Source organism: Phascolarctos cinereus, unplaced genomic scaffold, assembly GCF_003287225.1.
Source record: "Phascolarctos cinereus isolate Bilbo 61053 unplaced genomic scaffold, phaCin_HiC Scaffold_2;HRSCAF=192, whole genome shotgun sequence".
NCBI classification, from domain to species: Eukaryota; Metazoa; Chordata; class Mammalia; order Diprotodontia; family Phascolarctidae; genus Phascolarctos; species Phascolarctos cinereus.
Window position 1 is genome coordinate 368,945,582 of NW_027555625.1, and position 19,736 is coordinate 368,965,317.

Below are 19,736 nucleotides of genomic sequence, written 5' to 3' on the forward strand. Positions count from 1 at the left end.
GTAAAGCTCTGCTATTTTACCATAGTTTGAAAAATACTCTGAGAACGACTACTGAAGTAATAACGATCCACAGCTCTTATCTCCTTGGGCATTCTCAACTCCCAGTGATGATGCTTTTGCATTATCTACCTTCAAAAAAATGGTTTAGTGGCTAAATAAACTTTCCTCCCTTGTTGAATTTGTTTCTGAACTCAGTGGTTATGCATCTATGGGTTGCTGTAAGATGATCCTGTATAAAAAATGTTATTATATACTTGGATTATAAGTTGAATTAAGTAGAAAAGAATCAAGTCAATACACTACAGTAATAATGTAAATTTAACATTGGGGTATGGACAGTTGCTCTTGTCATGGAACAAAGACATTTTCTTTTTCTAGGTTTTAAGGGAAGGTAACAAATAGTGCAATTGAGAAAAGTCTTCTTTTATGAAGCAAAGTAGAAGAGATGAATTCTCCCACACTGAGTAGGCAGCTCCCTTCTGTTACTGTAAAGCCAATGGTAATCAAGAGTTCCTGTCTATGGACTGGAAAATTAGAATAATTAATTTATTCAGATTTTATGATTTTAAGTAGTCAAGCCCATGAAAAAGATTATGTAGACATGGTTACCAACATGTGTGTCACTGGTAGCTGGGTTTCTAGATACTTGGATGAAATGCAGTTTATTAATCTTGTTTTGCATATAGTTTAAGGTTTTTTTCCCATCACTTTTATATGTTTTCCAAGTTCCCTACTTTTCTACATAGTTAAACTTCGCTTGTAACAGAATAAAAAAGAAAGAGGAAGGAAAGTTCACTAAAATCTACCAATATATTAACCAAACTTGTATTCTATGTAGCATTGCATACTCAGTTTACAAAGAAGGGGGGGAGGTGCTTTTTCTCATCTCTTCTTTGGGGTCAGTCTTTGTTATTACAGTCACACAGAGTTCAATTCCTTTTTTAAAAATTTATATCGATGGATATTACATTTTGTAGTATGATATACTATATAAACATTGTGCATGTTATTCTGGTTCTGTTCTATATCAGCTTATAAGTTTTGCCATTGCTTATAGTTTTTAAAAAGTATTTTAAAACATACATATAGACATGCTTATGTATATACATACATATGTGATATAAGTGTATACCCATACACACATATCTGCATGCATGCATTCATCCACATACAGTTGTTTAAATGGTTAAATTGTTGATCTGTTTGAAGCCTCTTATCTGCAGCAAAGTGAAATGGTAATCTCTTTTGGGTTGAGGCTGATCTGAGACTCAAAGACTTTCTATAGTGTACTGATAGAGTACCCTAATATTAGCAAAACCTTGTAGCATTTAGGTAAAATACTGTACTTGACTTTGAACACGTTCTTTGGAAATTGAAGAAATGCTACATCAAGTAAAGAGTGGAAAAAGATCCATAGATATGTTATTCTGAGATTTTCTTTATTTTTTTTTTGCTTTTTAATGTTTTACAATAATGCACGGTTGTGTAATGGTATTCTTTTTCTCTTATAGTAAGCTGTGCTAGAACAAAAATGCAATGAAAGAAACACTGGATGAATGAAAAGCCCTGCTTTGCAACCCCTCAGCATGGCAGGACTGCAGCTCATGACCCCTGCTTCCTCACCAATGGGTCCTTTTTTTGGACTACCATGGCAACAAGAAGCAATTCATGATAACATTTACACCCCAAGAAAATATCAGGTACTAATGCTAATACTAATAATTGAACATTTTTCACTAACATAGAGTAAACTAGCTTGACATGCATTATATGCATCTAGTTTTACTGGTATCTATTCCAATCCATTCTTATTCAAAACACTTTTTCAGAGTTCCATTTTACCTTGATATTTGTGTTTATTTGATTTGATATTATTTCCTAAGTTCCTCATTTTTCCTTGGTCAGTTTAAAGATCTCAATGTACTTGAACATCCATTTCTTAGATACTTTGGGTAGTCTCCTTACTTTTGTCCTAATAGCCCTGGAATCTAACTTCATTTGAAATAACTTGTATTAAACTGACACAAGAAAGTTTTCTTTTAACTTTAGATTTTCTTGTCTAGAAGTGAGTGTTTTTAGTATTGAAGTAAAATTTCTTAAAAAACTTTGGTAAACTACAAATGTTATATGAAGTATAAAACTTTCAGCTAATTGTCAAAAGCATTTCGGCAGGTCTAGCTTATATATCATTCTAGAATCTTTTTTTGTGAATTTATTCTATGATTTCTGCAGGAAACAATTATACATTTCTTGCATTCTTTATTGTTGTTGCATTTTACATTTAACAGGTTAAAAGCTTTATTTTTTTCCAATATATTTCTAGGTTGAACTGCTTGAAGCAGCTCTGGATCATAATACAATAGTCTGTTTAAACACTGGCTCAGGGAAGACGTTTATTGCAGTACTACTCACTAAAGAGCTGTCCTATCAGATCAGGGGAAATTTCAACAGAAATGGAAAAAGGACGGTGTTCTTGGTCAATTCTGGTAATTTAAAAAATATTATTTTGTCCAAAAAATTGTGTGGAGTAAAAAATGGTGAGGCTTGTCATAAAGAAATTTTTTCTTGTGTTTATTGATAGGAGTTTGACTAATAACAACAGGCTTTTCAGATTTCTGAGAATAGTCATATTACCTTTTGGTTTTCCTCTTACATTTACTTGTATTTATTTGAAATAAATGTTTTGCAAGTTCAAATGATTGTGCTTGGTAACTTTTTGATTTACATTATTTTTTCCTGACACAAAATTTACAAAAGAAGATGTAAAATAATCCCCAAGATTTTGACATCTGGGTAATGGAGATGACATTTGTTTAACACAATCAATTAACACACTTCAAAAATTTTACAGAGAAATTTTTTTATTTGCAGTAAGGGTGGTAAGGTTTTTTATCTGCCTTCTTGAAACTCTGGCACGTGACTTTTGAGTCTAGCTTAACTAAATATGCAGTGCTCAAGGTGCTTTATTGAATATTTTAAAAAGTTTAAATCCTTGTTGAGTGATGAAATGATAAATGCTCAGATGATTTGAAAATAGGACTACTAGCTGTAGAATCACTGTCATTTCTGCCTAAGTTCATTCCTATTCCCTTAGGCTAGAACAAGTGAATCTTTGGTGACTGGGAATTCTGGGAAGTAAAATTCATTTGTAGAAGTTGGGAAGAAAAGATTTCTCTGACTGAAGGCTGTGACCAAGTGAATGAGGATGGTTAGAAAAGTGACACTAGTTAGTAGTATTTTGGCAGAGAGCATTGATACTCTTGTATGATTGATTAAATATTAGCTGTTTTATATATATTTTTCTTTAAACTTTATAAAGTTTATGATTCCACATTTTTTTTTTCAACTAGTACTGTTAGTATAGTGGTTTGAGAGTTGGCTTTAGTTAACAAAACCTGGATTGTAGATCAGCCTTTGACACATCCTGGTTCTAGTAACCTGAGCAAATCACTGAATCTTTTAGTGCTCCAGGCAATTCTTGCATGATAGATAAGTTGCCCATCTACATGGCAAGTATTGGACTGGCCTTGGTGTCAGGAGGACCTCACTAGAAACTCCCAGTGCTACTGAAATTACATAGCTCAGTCCAGAAAATAAATATTTAGCGTCAAGAAGTGACTTGGCACAGTAGTTAAGAAGACTGGCCTTATAGCCAGGAAGACCTGGGTTCAAGTTCTGTTTGTGAAGCATATTAGTTATGTGGCCATGGACGAGTCACCCATAGCCTTTCAGTGCGCTAACCAGCTCTCTAAGACTCTTAGATGATAGGCCATGGCTGTCTGCAAAGGTAAATAGAGCTTTGCTGTTGGGAGGTTCCTCATTCTGGTAAAATCATAGTTATGAGCCTTGAAATATATGTGTTATTAGGTAGGTCATAGAATCAACTAGGAAGTGTTTATTTTATCTCACGTGAAATTATGTGTTGGTATTCAGCAAACCAAGTTGCTCAGCAAGCATCAGCTGTCAGAACACATTCAGATCTCAAAGTTGGAGAATATTCAGGCTTAGAAACAAGTGCATCTTGGACAAAGGAGAAATGGAACCAAGAGTTCATTAAACACCAGGTGAGATGTAGAGAGATTTTTATAATATGTATCATTAAGTATTTTTGAATTTGACTTATAAAGTGATCTTAGCCTGAGTTAGGAATTAAAAGAACAAATATATAATTAAAAGTTGCCTTGTCCTGTTTTTATCAGTATAATAAATGAATATTTTGATTAGATAATAAGTTTAATGAGTGCAAGAATAATATCTAACTGGAATGTTTTTTTCTCCTGTACATAATAGGAACTTAGTGATTATTGAATTAATATATCTGTCCTGAAGTCAGATATCCCAGTTGTTTAGAGTGGTAATATGATTTTTAGTACATAAAGTGCTAGATTTTGAGTCAGGAAAATTTGATTTCAAATCCTGCCTCTAACACTTAATAGCTATGTGACCATGGGCAAGTCACTTAACCCCTTTAAGCCTCAGTTACCTTATTTGTAAAATAAGATAGTATTTCCTGTAGTACCTACTTCATTAGGCTATTAAGGCTAAAATGGGACACATGAAGCAGTATTTAAATACCAGTTCTCCTGAAAGAAAAGTTAGAAGTCTAACTTACAGAGTGACTTACTTATCACTTGCCTCTTAATTACTAGATTCCAAGCCAGTAATTCTAGGCAACAGGAGAACAGTTGGAGAAATATGAATTATTACCATACCTCTTCTCCACAGCTTTGTGTGACAAAAAATGAAACTGCTTTCAAAATGTTACTTTTAAATTAGAATGTTTGTAATCTAGGAAATAAAGTGAGATATCTAAGTGGTGCAGTGGGTAGGGCACTGGACCGAGCACTGGACTTGGAGTCAAAAAGACCTGGATTCAAATCAAGCCTTAGAGACATACTTGCTGGGCAAGTTACTTAACCTCTCTGTGCCTTAGTTTCCTCATCTGTAAAATGGGGATAATAGTAACGCTTGCCTTCCAGGATTGTAATGAGGCTAAAATGAGATTTTTTTTTTGTCTTGTTTTTAGGCAATTGGGATTAAGTGACTTGCCCAGGGTCACACAGCTAGTAAGTCTCAAGTGTTTGGTCTGAGGCTGGATTTGAACTCAGGTCCTCCTGACTTCAGGGCCAGTGCTCTATCTACTGTGCCACCTAGCTGCCCGTAAAATGAGATAATATTTATAAAGCACTTTGTAAATCTTAAAGCACATAAAAATGTTGTTGTTATTAATGTTACTGTTGTTGTTATTAACTTTTCCGAGTTGGAAGAACTCTAAGTAATAAAGTCTATATGACAGTACTTATTAGAATTTGGCACAATTTCTCAATTTCTACTGAAGTATCAAATGAATATTAGAATCTGGGGGAGGGGCAGAGAGAAATACTTGGTGTATTAACACCAAAACAAATGGCTTGCTTATTGCTTTTTGTTTTTAAATTGGTCTAGAAGATTGAATTGACTGGTGTTTTATCAATTTGACAAGTCAATTCAATGAAAAAATCCAGAGACCTTGATATGAGTATAATGACATGGGCAGAGCCTGTATCACTGGGATCTTGGGTCTTTGTCTTACAGTTTTACTTCAATATAATTCCTAATTATACTTTTCATGTAAAATAAGTGCATGAATTAGTTGAGAATTTCTTGTTTGACTTTAGGTACTAAATTTAAAAATAATAGCTTTAAAAAAAAAGAAACCGCTTGCTATTTTATATAATTTAATTTGTTTAATGGATGATGCACTTTATGTATCTACATTTATTTTATCTTAGGTTCTGGTTATGACCTGCCAAGTCGCCTTGAATGTTTTAAAAAATGATTACCTATCGCTGTCCAACATTAACCTGTTGGTATTTGATGAATGTCATCTTGCAATCCTGGACCATCCCTATCGAGAAATTATGAAGGTATGGCTGTAAAAGATGCTCAGCTATCAGTGTTTTAAATTATTAGCATCAGTGATTTTTGAAATTAAATTTGTATACCTAATTCATTGTATACAGTAACAGATTATTTCCCAAATAACAGTAACTATGAATTGATAGCAAATCCCTTTTCAGTTTTCAAAAACAGTAATTCAGGCCTCTTGATTTTAAACTTAATACCATTACTCACTAAAAATGATGGGGTGTTCTAGGAGTAATCTTTTAGCCTCTGTGGGCAACTGTTTTCTTATTCCTAAAGTTGAGGAGTTTGAATTAGATAGCTTAAGTTCCTTTCCAACTCTTAATTGTATGGGTATCTAAGTAATTTGAAATATTATTAAACACAATTCAGATAACCTATAGGAACAATGTTTATTGAATATATAATTAAATTAACATTTGATAAATCATTTAAATATACTGTAGTAAATTAGGGGGAATTATAATTTGGTACCCCTATAGTCAACCTGCACCAGAATTGTCATTAGAAGTTCTGCTACATAAATCCTTATGTTCATTTTTCAGAGCAGACTTTAAATCTTCATTTTCAGCTTTACAATCACTGGTAATAGTGTTATTAGGGAAAAATGAAATTTCTAATACCTTTTTTATTATATTAGATCTGTGAAGATTGTCCATCATGTCCTCGAATTTTGGGATTAACTGCTTCTATTTTAAATGGAAAGTGTGATCCTGCAGAATTGGAGGAGAAGATTCAGAAACTGGAGAAAATCCTTAAGAGCAATGCTGAAACTGCAACTGATTTGGTAGTCTTAGACAGGTATACCTTGATAGCATACTTTATGTTACTGGGACAAGCTCCTTATTCTTGTTTTTTAATACTTAATCCTATGCTTCAAACGTAGTAAGTACTCAGTGAATGTTTATTGCATGAATCGAGGTCTTTATATTTCGTATTATCCTTATACAGAAGCCCCTCTGTTGAAAGGGTTTTTTTTCCTTCTTTATTTGGCTTAATTGGATGTAGTATTGCTTATTTTGCATTGTTTGTTCCTCATGTCCTGGAATGCTCTCATTTTTCACCTCTACCTCTTAGAATCTCTTATTCCTTTTAGAACTCAGCTCAAATGCCACATCCAACATGAACCCGTTCCTTATTTCTCCTAACTACTAGTACCTCTTTCATTTCTTGTATTTAATTGTATCTATTCATATGTACCTGCTGTTTCTATTAATGAAATTAAGCTTTTTGAGAGCAGGGACTATTTCATTTTGACTTTGTACCCCCTTTGCCTAACAGTACCTAGCACATAGTAGGCATTTAAAAAATACCTGATTGATTGATCCCAGGTAGGAGGATAACACTTTTTACAAAGGCACAGAAAAAAGAAGCAAAGAAAGGAAGAAAAAGAGAAGAGGAAAAAGAGAAGAGAAAAACTGATGAAATATGAGTATATGGTAGTTCTGCCTTCTCTATCCTCAGTTGGCTTAATTCTGTCCACTATCAGCTATGATACTTTTCTTCTTTAAGCTTCCTCTTACCCCAAATAGCTTAAAAAACCTTTTTTTTTGCTTATAATTTGATAAGGCACTCAATTCTAAATTTTAACTCATCTAACAGTATTCTTATAGAACAATGTCATACTTTTGTATTCATCCTTTGTTACCTATCCTTGCTTCCAGGTTTTAAAAACCTAAGTTTCTTGATAATTTCTCTTGTGTACTCAATTATGTCAGTCTCTTTAGACAACTGCCTGTATTGATCTACGTTGGAATTGTTTCTCTTATGATCTTCAGAAATGCATCCCTAAGAACTTCTCATTTCATTCCTCCTGAGCTGATTTCTCTGCAGAATTTTAGGTCATGAATTCCTCCTTATCCTTCTCTAAAGCATTTGAAATCTGCTCTGCCAAAATTTAGGGTATATTTTTTTCAGAACATGCCCATTTCCTCTCCTTTGTTATATATTCTAAAATTGAGTTGGTTCCCATAGATCCCAAGGTTCCCATAATTAAGTATTTGAATATCAGGTACAGAATAAAGTATCTTGTGCTTGAGTCCTCTTTTCTTTTTGATGAATGAAATTATTAAAGCTAACCAAGAATTTTTTGCTGTTCTCCTTGGGTAGAGATAAAGCTCTAGCAAACGTCCATGTAATTGATGTATTTTCCACTAACTATATCCCATTCCTGAGGACCAGGCTTGTGATCTGCTTTGTCTTTTTGTACAAGTGGTCTGCAGTATATACTGGATTTCCTCACATGAGTACATCTTATGTAATATATATTTGATAATATAAAATCCCAAACTATTTGGCTTCACTTTAATCTCTCCTATTTCTTTCGAAACAGGAATTTCCTTTCCAGAGATGTATTCAAAACATGAGTCTGATTGCAGGAGGGCAATATTTTTTTCTTTGTATAGGGAATAAGCTTATCACCCACACTTTGCATTTGTGTGAGGATTATGTGAGACCGTGGGGTTGTATTGCTGGCTCTTTTCTTGATTTTTTTTCTTTAATTTTTTTTTTGACATTTCTACTGCTCTACAGTCTTCTTCTACCTATATTATATCTCCTCCTTAGGGCATCTTACTTGGTAAATATATTTAGACAATTTTTCTCCCTCCATCTTCCTTTTCAGTTTAAAGCCCTTTTGATGTGATTTGCATGATTATAGAGAAATACAGCTTTAACTAGTTCTTGTCAGATACGTTTCATCCTTGGTAAAGAACCTACTATAATTTAATCTGTAGTACTGAAATCCACATTCTGTCATGTATAGCATGTGCTTTGAAAATAAATGTATAGAAATTGATTTTTTTATGGAATATTCATTGAAAAACAAAAAAGTTGTATGGGATAAGAAGTCAAAGAATTATTGAAGCCTTCATGAATGGAGGCTCCAGAAGTACATAGCCTCAAGGACCTCCCTTGTTTACAAAAGTCCTTAGACCTCAACTAGAAAAATTCTTTTGGATATTAGCTCCCTTCTATCTTAGTTTCTCAGATCAGTTTAACAGTTTGAATGAAAAATTTTATTAAACTTGCCTAAGTCATTTGAGTGTAGTTCATCTGGAGTTAACCTTTACTTGGAAGTGGCTATTAAAGGAACCACAGTAATCCTGTCACCTTCATTTATTTATATATTCCTTTCAGGTTGTCACATAGACTGGTTGTTAGCCATTTACTGTCTCCTTGGATTTCCTGTTGGCATCTTAAACTCAGTATGTCCATAATGAAACTCATTATCTCCCTCCCTAAACCCATTTGTCATACAAATTTACCTTTTTTTTTCCTGTTGAGGACACTGCCGTCATTCTTCTCATATTTGACACTTACTTCTCCCCCCCCCAATATCCAATCAATTGCAGACTCTTGTTGATTCTCCATCAACAGCATTTCTTACATCTTTTTCCTTTCTCCTCACACAGCTACTGCCTTGGTTCAGCCTCTTAAAAATTACCTCTTATCTGGATTATTGTAATTACTTCTTAAATAACCTCTTTGATTTCAGTTTCTTGCCTTTACAATCGGTGCTCTGCATTATTGTTGAAATAATATTTCTAAGGCATAAATCTGATCTTGTCATTTTCTTGATTAAAAACTTCAAATGGTTCCCTATTACTTCTAGGATAAAATATCAACTTCTTTATTTTGAATTAAAGTACAATATGGCTCCAGTTTACCTTTCCAGACTTTTTATATATCACCTACTGCCTTCCCTTACTTATTTCTGAATTTCACTCCTCTTTACCTCCACTCTTAGGATCCTAACCATCCTTCAGGGCTCACCCAGTTACCACCTCTTTTGTGAAACCTTTCCTGAAGGCCTTCCCATTCCCCTTTTGTATCTGCAATCCTTAGCTCAATGCCTTGTATTTTGTAGATGCTTAAAAAATGCTTGAATTGAATTGAGTCCCATTGTTTGTCAGTTATCTCATTGCTGACCCCAGACCTGTGAATTAAGATCCTTCTGTTTTCTGTTCCTCTTTGTGAAGATAAGTCATGGAAAGCTATTTTAGAGCTCAAGACTTTATGAGAGGGGACAAGGATATTGTTAAGAGTTTTTTGAAATAAGTATAATGGAGCTAGAGAAAGAATAGAGAAGGACAGCTCAAATGAGCAAGGCATGTGGGAATAGTTTTTAAAATTTAATTAGTAATATATAAGCACATACGGGCATATATATACATGTATATCAACATGACTGCAAAGTACATGCACATATATAGAAATATATAAACATAGATAAACATATATGTGTATGTTTACTTACAGGTATGTGTATATAGTTCATATATGTATATGCATCTGTGTTTATATACACATGTATATACACACAAAGAAACTGAGGCTGAGAGATGTTAAGTCAGTGCCATACAACTAGTGTTTGAGGCAGGATTTGAAGTTTCTGACACTGGGTCTAGCACTCTATTAAAAAACATTAGTAATGTTAAGATGCATAAAACAGTGGCTGAGGAAGGATAGAACTGAAGCCTAAGATCATACAGCCAACCTCCCTTTTTGGATTGGGCCTTTGTGCTGGGGCCAGGCCTTGCTTATTTCTGTCTGATATATTTTGACTGCCATTGCCCTTCTGTAGTTTAGGATCACGTGGCTGGTTCTTGAAATCACCTCCTGCTTGTCTGTTTGAATAGGCAGATTTGGGACCAGGCCTGCCATCTACTGAAATTCCTAGATTTTTCATTCATATTCTGGTGACTTAATTTGGATACCGGCCTTAGCCCTGTTTCCATGTCCATTTCCTTGCACAGTCACCAAGTGGGAAGTTGGCTTTGTATCTTGCCGAAGCATTGATAGACTCCTGCCAAATACTGGAGATTATATTGGCTTCATGCCTCTTGGGGGGTCTCTCAGAATAGGCTGTCTAGGTATTGTGCTTATCTGTGTTATTGGACAGTCCTGTAAACTGACTTTCAGCCTCATGTAGGGCCCTCAGGTATGTACTCACTGCCCAGAGTAGAGCCATGACAGTTTCCTTTCCCACTGACTTACTGGGAACTGGCTTTCTCCCTACAGTAGCTCCATCGGATCAGAACTGAAATCCTATTGACTTTGAGCTCCATTTCTTGCATTCAGTCTGGGTTTTGGCTTTCTTGGCAATCCCTGTTCTCTGAACATTTTCATGTTTCTAGGTGTTGTTTTTTTCAGTTCTAGACTAGTTAGAAGAGCTTTCTGGTGTTTCCCTTAAGTTGTATTGAGGTCATTAACTGAGAATTCCATGTTTTCCTCTCCTCTTATCATCGCATATCACCCCGATCTGCCTTCTGCCAGTCTTCTCCTTTACCCCTCAGATGAAGAGATGACCTTTCTCCTTGCCAAGGCAAACCTCTATACATGTATAAGTGGTCCCATTCAATCCCTCCGTCTCTAGCATAATGCCCCCTCTATCATACCCACTCTCTCACTTCAGTCTCTCATCTACTGCTTCCCTGCTTTCTACAAGCATGCCTGTGTCTTCTACCATCCTCAAAAAACCTTTACTTGATCTATTCATCCGTGCCAGCTGTCGTCCCATATCTCTCTTTTTGTGGCCAAAATCCTTTAGGAGGTCTTCTCAGTCTCAACTCTCTACAGTCTGGCTTTTAGCCTTATTATTCAACCAAAACTGCTCTCCCCGAAGTTATTAACAATCTCTTAGCTGCCAAATCTAATGGCCTTTTCTCAGTCCTTATCCTTCTTTACCTCTGTGCAGCTTTTGACACTATCAGCCTCTTCTCCTTAATACTCTCTTCTCTCTAGATTTTCAAGACGTTACTTTCTTTCCTTTCCTTTCCTATCTATCCTTGCTCCTTCTCAGTCTCCTTTGCTTGATTTTCATCCAGGTCCTGTTAGCTAACTGTGGGTGGCCCACAGGGCTCTGTCCTGGGCTACTTTCCCTTCTCCCTCTGTACTATTCCCCTTGGTGATATCATCAGCTCTCACAGATTCAATTGTAGTCTTTATATCAATGAATTTCAAATCTACTTATCCAGTCTAAACCTCTCTGCTGACCTCCAGACTCACATCTTCAATTGCCTATTGAACATCTCAAACTGGATTTCCTTTGGATATCTTAAGTTCAGAATGTCCAAAGTTGAATCATTTATCTTTCCCCCAAAACTTTCCCCTCTTCATAACTTCCCTCATATAATCTTTTGCCAAGGCCTGTCAATTTTACTTTCTTAACATTTCTCAAATATAACCCCTAGTCTTCTCTGACATGTCACCCCCTTGATACAGGCCCTCATCACCTTTTATTGAAGCAGCCTGCTTGTCAGTTTCCCTGCCACAAATCTCTCCTCCCCATTCCAGTCTTTCCTCTGCTCAGCTGTCAAAATGATCTTCCTAAAGTACAAGTCTGACATTTTACCCCTTTCCCCCTTCTACCCCTCCCACCTCCATTCAGTAAACTGCAGTGGCTTCTTATCAACTCCAAGATCAAATATAAATTCCTCTGTTTGGTATTCAGAGTGCTTTATAACCTGTCCTCCCTCTACCCTTCCAGTTTTCTTATACTTTACTTTACAACCTTATACTTATACTTCACAGCCTGCTTGTACTTTACAGCCTCCTGATCTAATTTGACTGCCTTTTATGTCACACACAACTTTGATTCTTTGGAGATCACAGTATTCCAAGAATCCTAGCCTAACAGGTTATCCAGGACCACATTTGAGTGAGAGATTAATTTTTGTGCTTGATATTGTTAAAAGCCACACACAGTTTACCAAATAGGGAAATTTTTCGAAATGGAATCTAGCCTACTCTTTTCTTCCTTTTAATTCCTGGGACCAATCTTGGGGAAGAATTTTTTTTTGGTCCAAGAAAAAGAATCTCTTGCTTTACACAAAATGTAGTAAGCCTAGAGAAGTTACTATCCAAAGAAGTGTGATACATATTGAAAGTATAAATGGTTTCAAGAAGTTTTCAGGTAAGTTTATGTTTGAAAGCTCCCTTGATAAGTTATTAAGAGAAGCTTGAGATGTTTTGGGTAAATGCCTAGCCTTTTGAAGTTGACACTAATGGAGAGCAGGCATGCTCCTTTACATTATGTCCCATAATATTACTGTCAGATAAATTCTGTGGTGGGCAAACAATAGGTCTAGCATATGATAGTTCTTAAATTTTTATAACAATGTCAAGGAAAATTGTGAAGTTGTGTTTTCAGCAGTGCTTTCTTTGCTGATGAAAATTTGTGTTTGTTTTAATCCTAAAGATACACTTCTCAGCCATGTGAGATTGTGGTAGATTGTGGACCATATGCTGATACTAGTGGGCTCTATGAAAGGCTGCTAAAGGAATTGGATGAAGCACTTAATTTTCTCAATGACTGCAACATATCTGTGCATTCAAAAGAAAAAGATTCTATATTAATTTCTAAACAGGTAAGAGCATAAATATTTGGTAATGGGAAAGGACTGCTTTGTTTCCTATTCATTCTTTGCTAGTCATTTCGCATTAAACTGAATATTATAACTTTATAACTTAAAACATTTCAATTTTATGGTTAAGAAGTTAGGCAAAGAAATTTTCAATGATATTCTAGTAGTGGAAGATAGAAAACTAGTACATAATTTTTTAGTACAAAAAAAGACAGTTCTTCTAAAGCAGCTTTTTTATCTCCTCAGATTAAAATGTATGCATCTTTTTCTCCTCTAAACATTTTTCTTGTTAATACCATGCTTCAGTGGGATTCCTGATTCCGGAATTTATAGTTTTTTGTAAATCAGAAAGGCAGTGGCACTCTTGGGCCAAGCATATTTATTTTAGAAAAATAGCTTCAGACCAGCTTTGGTTTTTTGTCAGCTACAGAATTTTGTAGTAAGTTTTTCCAGTGGCTCACGTCCTAATTGGATTCTTAATTTTGAGGTCTGAGATGGAATTAATTCTTACCTACCTTGTATATGTATGCGTATATGTGGTGTTCGGGATTAAAAAGGGATCTCTATCAACTTGTGTAACTACCTGGATTAGGATGATTCTTTCAGTCCTTCCTGATTGTAGGATCATAGGGACCCACAGTTGAAAGGGACCTTAGAGTTGGTAGAATCCTACTAACTTATTTTACATATAGGGAAACTGAGGCCCAAAGAGGAGAAGTGATTTGCCTAGGTGACAGAGTAGCAGGATTCAAATACAGGTCATTGAGCTCTAAAATCCAGTGGAACATCTGCTACACCACACAGCCTTGCTCTTAAGTGTATTTTTTTTTTTTTGGTGAGGCAGTTGGGGTTAAGTGACTTGCTCAGAGTCACATAGCTAGTAAGTGTTATGTGTCTGAGGTCAGATTTGACCTCAGATCCTCCTGACTCCAGGGCCAGTGCGCTATTTGCTGTGCCAGCTAGCTGCCCCAAGTGTATTTTTTAAAAAATAAGATGGCCAACCCACAAAAAAACAAGGAACCAACTTTTAAGGGTTTAAATGGCAAATATGATTGAAATCTGCATTTATACGTTCTAATCAAGGTTAGTCTTTATGTCAATCCCTGCAAATACTTCCTATTCATTTTAATAATTATTCCTCTAGTCCAGGGGTTTTTAACCTCTATGTGTGTGGGGCAAGGGGGAGGGGGGTTGGACTCTATTGGCAGTCAAGTGAAACTGGACCTTCTCTCAGAATAATTTATATTTTTTGATTTTTAAAATGAACAGTTGAAGTAAATGCTAAATTTCATTTAAGGCTAGTGAAAATAAAGTTGTAATTGTTTTTCCATCTGAGTTCATTGATTCCCCCATATATATCTTTGAAGCCTTGAGGACGATGAAGTCCATGGACTCCAGGTTGAGAACTCCTACTGTAAATCAGCAAAGTCAAAACCCATGCAGATATTGCTATTATATAGATCTTGGGTAGAAGTGCCCTTGACTTATCTTACTGAAACCACTTGTAGTAAAGGACCCTCTGTGGATAGATTTAATCTAAAATTTCCCTTCAGTATTCTTTTTTAAAGACTGTTTAGATCCCTTCTTTACTCCAGACATATCAAATGTGGGAGATGGCAGGGCCAGGTAAGGACAAGGGAGTTTAAGGTCCTAGATTAAACTCTAAAGCTTACAAACCTGAGCTTCTTTGGGAAATGTGTGACTGGTGGGAAACTTTTTACCTATTCCCTCCTCCAAAATAATCCTTCTTTTTGGAGGAAGGGAAACACTCATTGCCCTTTGAAACTCCCTCAGGAATTCAGAGCTACTATTGAGTTACTTTATACCAGAGTGTGATCCCATCTTGTCCCTTCTCTTAGAGGGATGACCTAATAATCTCTCTGAGCCTTGGTTTCCTCATATGTGAGATGGGAATGTTATTGTAAAACTTTTTTTTGCTTTTTGGTGAGGTGATCAGGGTTAAGTGATTTGCCCAAGGTCACACAGCTAGTAAGTGTTAAGTGTCTGAGGCTGGATTTGAACTCAGGTCCTCCTGACTCCAAGGCCAGAGCTCTATTCACTACACCACCTAGCTGCCCCCATTGTAAAACTCAACACAAAGTTCTGAGCAAAATATTTTGTTAACTTTAAAGCATATTACAGGTGGGAGTTATTGACTGTTTTCTAATCGACATCATCACCATCAGTTAGAGGAATACTTGCATTATAGTGTTTTCATAGGGGATTAGGGGAAATGTTTTCTCTTTGCTTCTTAAACTAAATTGACCCTTCCTCATTACTTCTTGTATTATTTACTTAGAAATGAGCTAATGAGATTACGATTCTTACTGCATAAACTTAAAGCTTTGACTCTTTTATTTTTAATGTTTTATGATTTTATAGCCTGAAGTCAGATGAGTTGTAATAGACTCATCTATAGGTTGTAATAGAATCATGGAATACTAGATCTAGAAGGGGGATTTAATCCTTAAGTAATTAATCTTTGTCTTTGTGTTGTGAGATAAATTTATTTGCACAGTTTGAGAAGTAAAGGCTTAACATTGTGAATTGTCAGATCATTATTGTTTGACTTTTTTCTTTTTTTCATTATTTAAAAAAGTTTATTTTTTTAAATAGATTCTTTCGGACTGCCGAGCAGTATTGGTGGTTCTGGGACCCTGGTGTACAGATAAGGTAGCTGGAATGATGGTAAGAGAACTTCAGAAATATATCAAACATGAGCAAGAGGAGCTGCACAGGAAGTTTTTATTGTTTACAGACACTTTCCTAAGGAAAATACATGCACTCTGTGAAGAGCACTTCTCACCTGCCTCACTTGACCTGAAATTTGTAACCCCGAAAGTAATAAAACTGCTTGAAATTTTACGCAAATATAAACCATATGAGCGGCAGCAGTTTGAGAGCGTTGAATGGTATAATAATAGGAATCAAGATAATTATGTGTCTTGGAGTGATTCTGAAGATGAGGATGAGGATGAAGAAATTGAAGAAAAAGAGAAGCCAGAGACAAATTTTCCCTCTCCATTTACCAATATTTTATGTGGGATTATTTTTGTGGAGAGAAGATATACAGCAGTAGTTTTAAACAGGTAAAACTGTGATTAATAATTTTTCTATAGTAGAATAAGGAAGTATTTTGCATTTTTAAAGTGATACACAGAAAAACCTCTGAGAGCAACTATAAGGATTACATCAACGTCTTATTTTTATTTAATTGCTAAAAAACAGCTGAGAAGGGGGAAAGTACATTTTGGGAAATCTGAAATGAGTACAAGAAGTACAATATAAACTAATTCAAGAGATGTATCTCTTATAGTAGGTTATGTTTATATGGCTGATGATTCTAGGATCCAAATCTCAGTCACTATGGAGGCTTCCAGGAACTCTCTGCCACAAACTTGTGGTTTGTAGGCTGCTTCTGTTTAATCAAAGGGTATTACTTTCAACCAGATGGATTAGATATCTATAATCGAATGTTTAAAAATTAACTTAAGTATGTTAAAAGTATACATTGCTTTTGGTGGATATACTGATAAAAAAGTAGTGCATTTAATTTTCTTTAGCTGTTGACAGGATATTTGGGCATCCTAGATAGCACAGTGGATAGAGTGGTCTGGAGTCAGAAAGATTCATCTTTCTGAGTTCAGATCTCACCTCAGGCACTTCCTAGCTCTGTGACCCGTGGGCAAGTCACAAAGACAACACACTTTGAACCATTTATCCTCCTCGAATTCATTTGCTGTGACCATCACAAGAACAAAGAATGCTTGAGAGAGTTGAGTTACTTATTTAGGTTACGTGGCTAATTAGTAACTGAGTTGACAGTTCTTTCAGAGTTTTTTTTTCTTTCTGGATATTTAGACAATATTATGGAGATATTTAATAAAAATGTTCATTTCTGCTTTTTCATTTTGATTCAATATGCAGTATAAAATGATTTTTAAACATTTTATTATTGTCTGGTCCAAAAACTATACTTTGAAAATCACTGTTCTGTATAGCATTGATGGAAACCGGGAAGACAGTGTCCATGTGCTTGAATGATAGGTGTTTTTGTTTTTCAGATATAATAGAAATAATTGAATCACAGGTCTTTGAAAATTTTGAAATACTAGTACCACACATTAAGTTATAGATTGAATGAGTTGACTTTTTTATTTTAAATAAAATGCCCAAGTTTATGGTAATAAAGTATCCACATTATTTTCAAGAATTCTAATGGCTCTAGAAAACCTCAGAGAAAGCAGTTTTCTAGACCACATGTTCTTCAGGTCTTAATGCTTTTCTTGTAACCCCTTACCACCTAAACAATTGAGCCTATAGATGTTATAATCCTTGTTAAAATATTACCCTCTTATGCACATATTTCCAGTGATTCCCTATTAGCCCCACTGATGTCTTTATAAACCTCTTATTTAACAAACAAAGCAGTTAGGAAGAGGAGGTACAGAATACCAAGGCCATGTATGTTGGGAGGGGATGGGGATTGACACTAATTTATATTTTTCATGTGGACCTTACAAGCAGAAGGTTTTCTTAAAAACCCTCAAGTATGTTTAACTTTCAAATGAATGTATAATTTTTTTAGATTGATAAAAGAAGCTGGCAAGCAAGATCCAGAGCTGGCTTATATTAGCAGCAATTTTATAACTGGACATGGCATTGGAAAGAATCAGCCACGTAACAAACAGATGGAAGTGGAATTCAGAAAACAGGAAGAGGTAATTTAAACAAAAATAATTTTTCAGTAACTAACTTGGGATTTATACAGACAAGCTGTCTTGAGACATTTTATTTAGATCTTTAGCATTTGTTTGAAATACAGTTTATTTACACAAAAGACATCTTCATCATTTATTAGCTCCATATCGAATCACACTCTCAACTTGAAAAATTGTCCAAAATGTTAGAGTCTAGTTTTAATTGACCTATCATCAGTAATTTCATTTTTCTTCAGAGGGCTGATGATGATTTCAACTACAATTTCAAAGAAAAAAATGAACTTAGTTCTTGTTTAGAATAATAAACTCCAGTTGAAGACTTTTGTAGCAAGTTATACCGAATTGAATTTATGGTTTGATTAACTCAAAAGACATTTACACCTCTCTGAATGCTTTTTTAAAGAGACTTTTGCATTTACAGAATTTGCAGGCTTGATTCTTATTACCATCTTTAATGCCCAATTTTCAAGTATATCCTTGTAAAGAAACTTAAACTAGAGGTAAAACACTCTTGTGGAAAAACAATAAAACACTTTCAAGTTTGTAAGTTTGTTTTCAACTAAAGAACTAGAGTGGTATAGTTCTTGAATCATTTTTGTGACACCATTCAAAACCAGTCCTGTTGTTTCAGCTTTTTGAAACTCCGCTCAATGTTTAATTTTTCCAATAGAGAGAAAAAAAGAGGCCACTGAACCTGGTATATTAGAAAATTTTATACCAAAATGGAATGTTTTTGCTTAGAAAGGTCCTTTCTATGATTGCTGATCACAATTGCTGGTAACTGATGAGTCTCCAAAAAATAAAATAAGCAGGTGCCTGCAATATATAATTGTGAATTATTTTAAAGGTTTAGAATATTGAGATCAATATATTTGAAAAACTATATGTAAAAGCAATTACACAGGTTCTTATGTTACCAATACTTCAAGAGTTTTATAGTGCATTTAGTCATTTAATTAAATAGACTCATGTTACAGCAGCCCAACTAAATGCTTGGATTTTATGGCCACATTAAGGTGTTAATTTGGAATGTACTTTGTGTATTTAGATTGCTTTTCTTTCTTTTACTGTACTGTTAACATTTTAGCCTGTTGTCTGAATACTCATTACATCACACGTATGGAAATGGTTTTTAGGTTTAATTGCTTTAACTTCCTACTCTTGCACATTGTTTTGACATCTGTTATATTGATGGTTGTACAATTTAAGAACTATTTTATCTTGGATTTTTTCTGCTTACAGGTACTTAGGAAATTTAGGGCACATGAGACCAACCTACTGATTGCAACCAGTATTGTAGAGGAAGGTGTTGATATACCAAAATGCAACTTGGTGGTTCGTTTTGATTTGCCTATGGAATATCGATCTTATGTACAGTCCAAGGGAAGAGCAAGGGCACCCATCTCTAATTATATTATGTTAGCTGATTCAGACAAAATAAAAAGTTTTGAAGAAGATCTTAAAACCTACAAAGCTATTGAAAAGGTAGGTTGTCATAAATAAATGAATCTTCAGCAGCAGCATTTCTGGAGAGCTCAGTGTATAGTGATGAGCTTCTATTGAATATGACGTGTTGAGCGTTGCAGTCAACACTATTACAGAACATAACCAAGGAACAGAGGAAACAAAAACCTTTTAATCTAATGAAGAGCTAAGTCTTACACATTAGAATGGATTTCAAGTTCCTTGAAATAGCATAACAGGTATGGCACAATAATAGTATAAATTGGAAGTTCTGAGACCA

At 35.0% G+C, this 19,736-nt stretch overlaps 1 protein-coding gene across 1 annotated transcript in view; it reads left to right on the plus strand.

Annotated features, from left to right (window-relative positions):
• The first annotated feature begins 1,552 nt into the window (after nucleotides 1-1,552).
• Nucleotides 1,553-19,736, plus strand: part of DICER1 (dicer 1, ribonuclease III) — a 65,045-nt gene continuing 46,861 nt past the window's right edge. Inside the window, 10 exon segments of the mRNA XM_021005138.2 lie at nucleotides 1,553-1,579; nucleotides 1,581-1,700; nucleotides 2,324-2,486; nucleotides 3,934-4,064; nucleotides 5,772-5,906; nucleotides 6,545-6,705; nucleotides 13,106-13,274; nucleotides 15,888-16,360; nucleotides 17,860-17,992; nucleotides 19,235-19,477. Coding sequence (XP_020860797.2) covers nucleotides 1,553-1,579; nucleotides 1,581-1,700; nucleotides 2,324-2,486; nucleotides 3,934-4,064; nucleotides 5,772-5,906; nucleotides 6,545-6,705; nucleotides 13,106-13,274; nucleotides 15,888-16,360; nucleotides 17,860-17,992; nucleotides 19,235-19,477 — 1,755 coding nt within the window.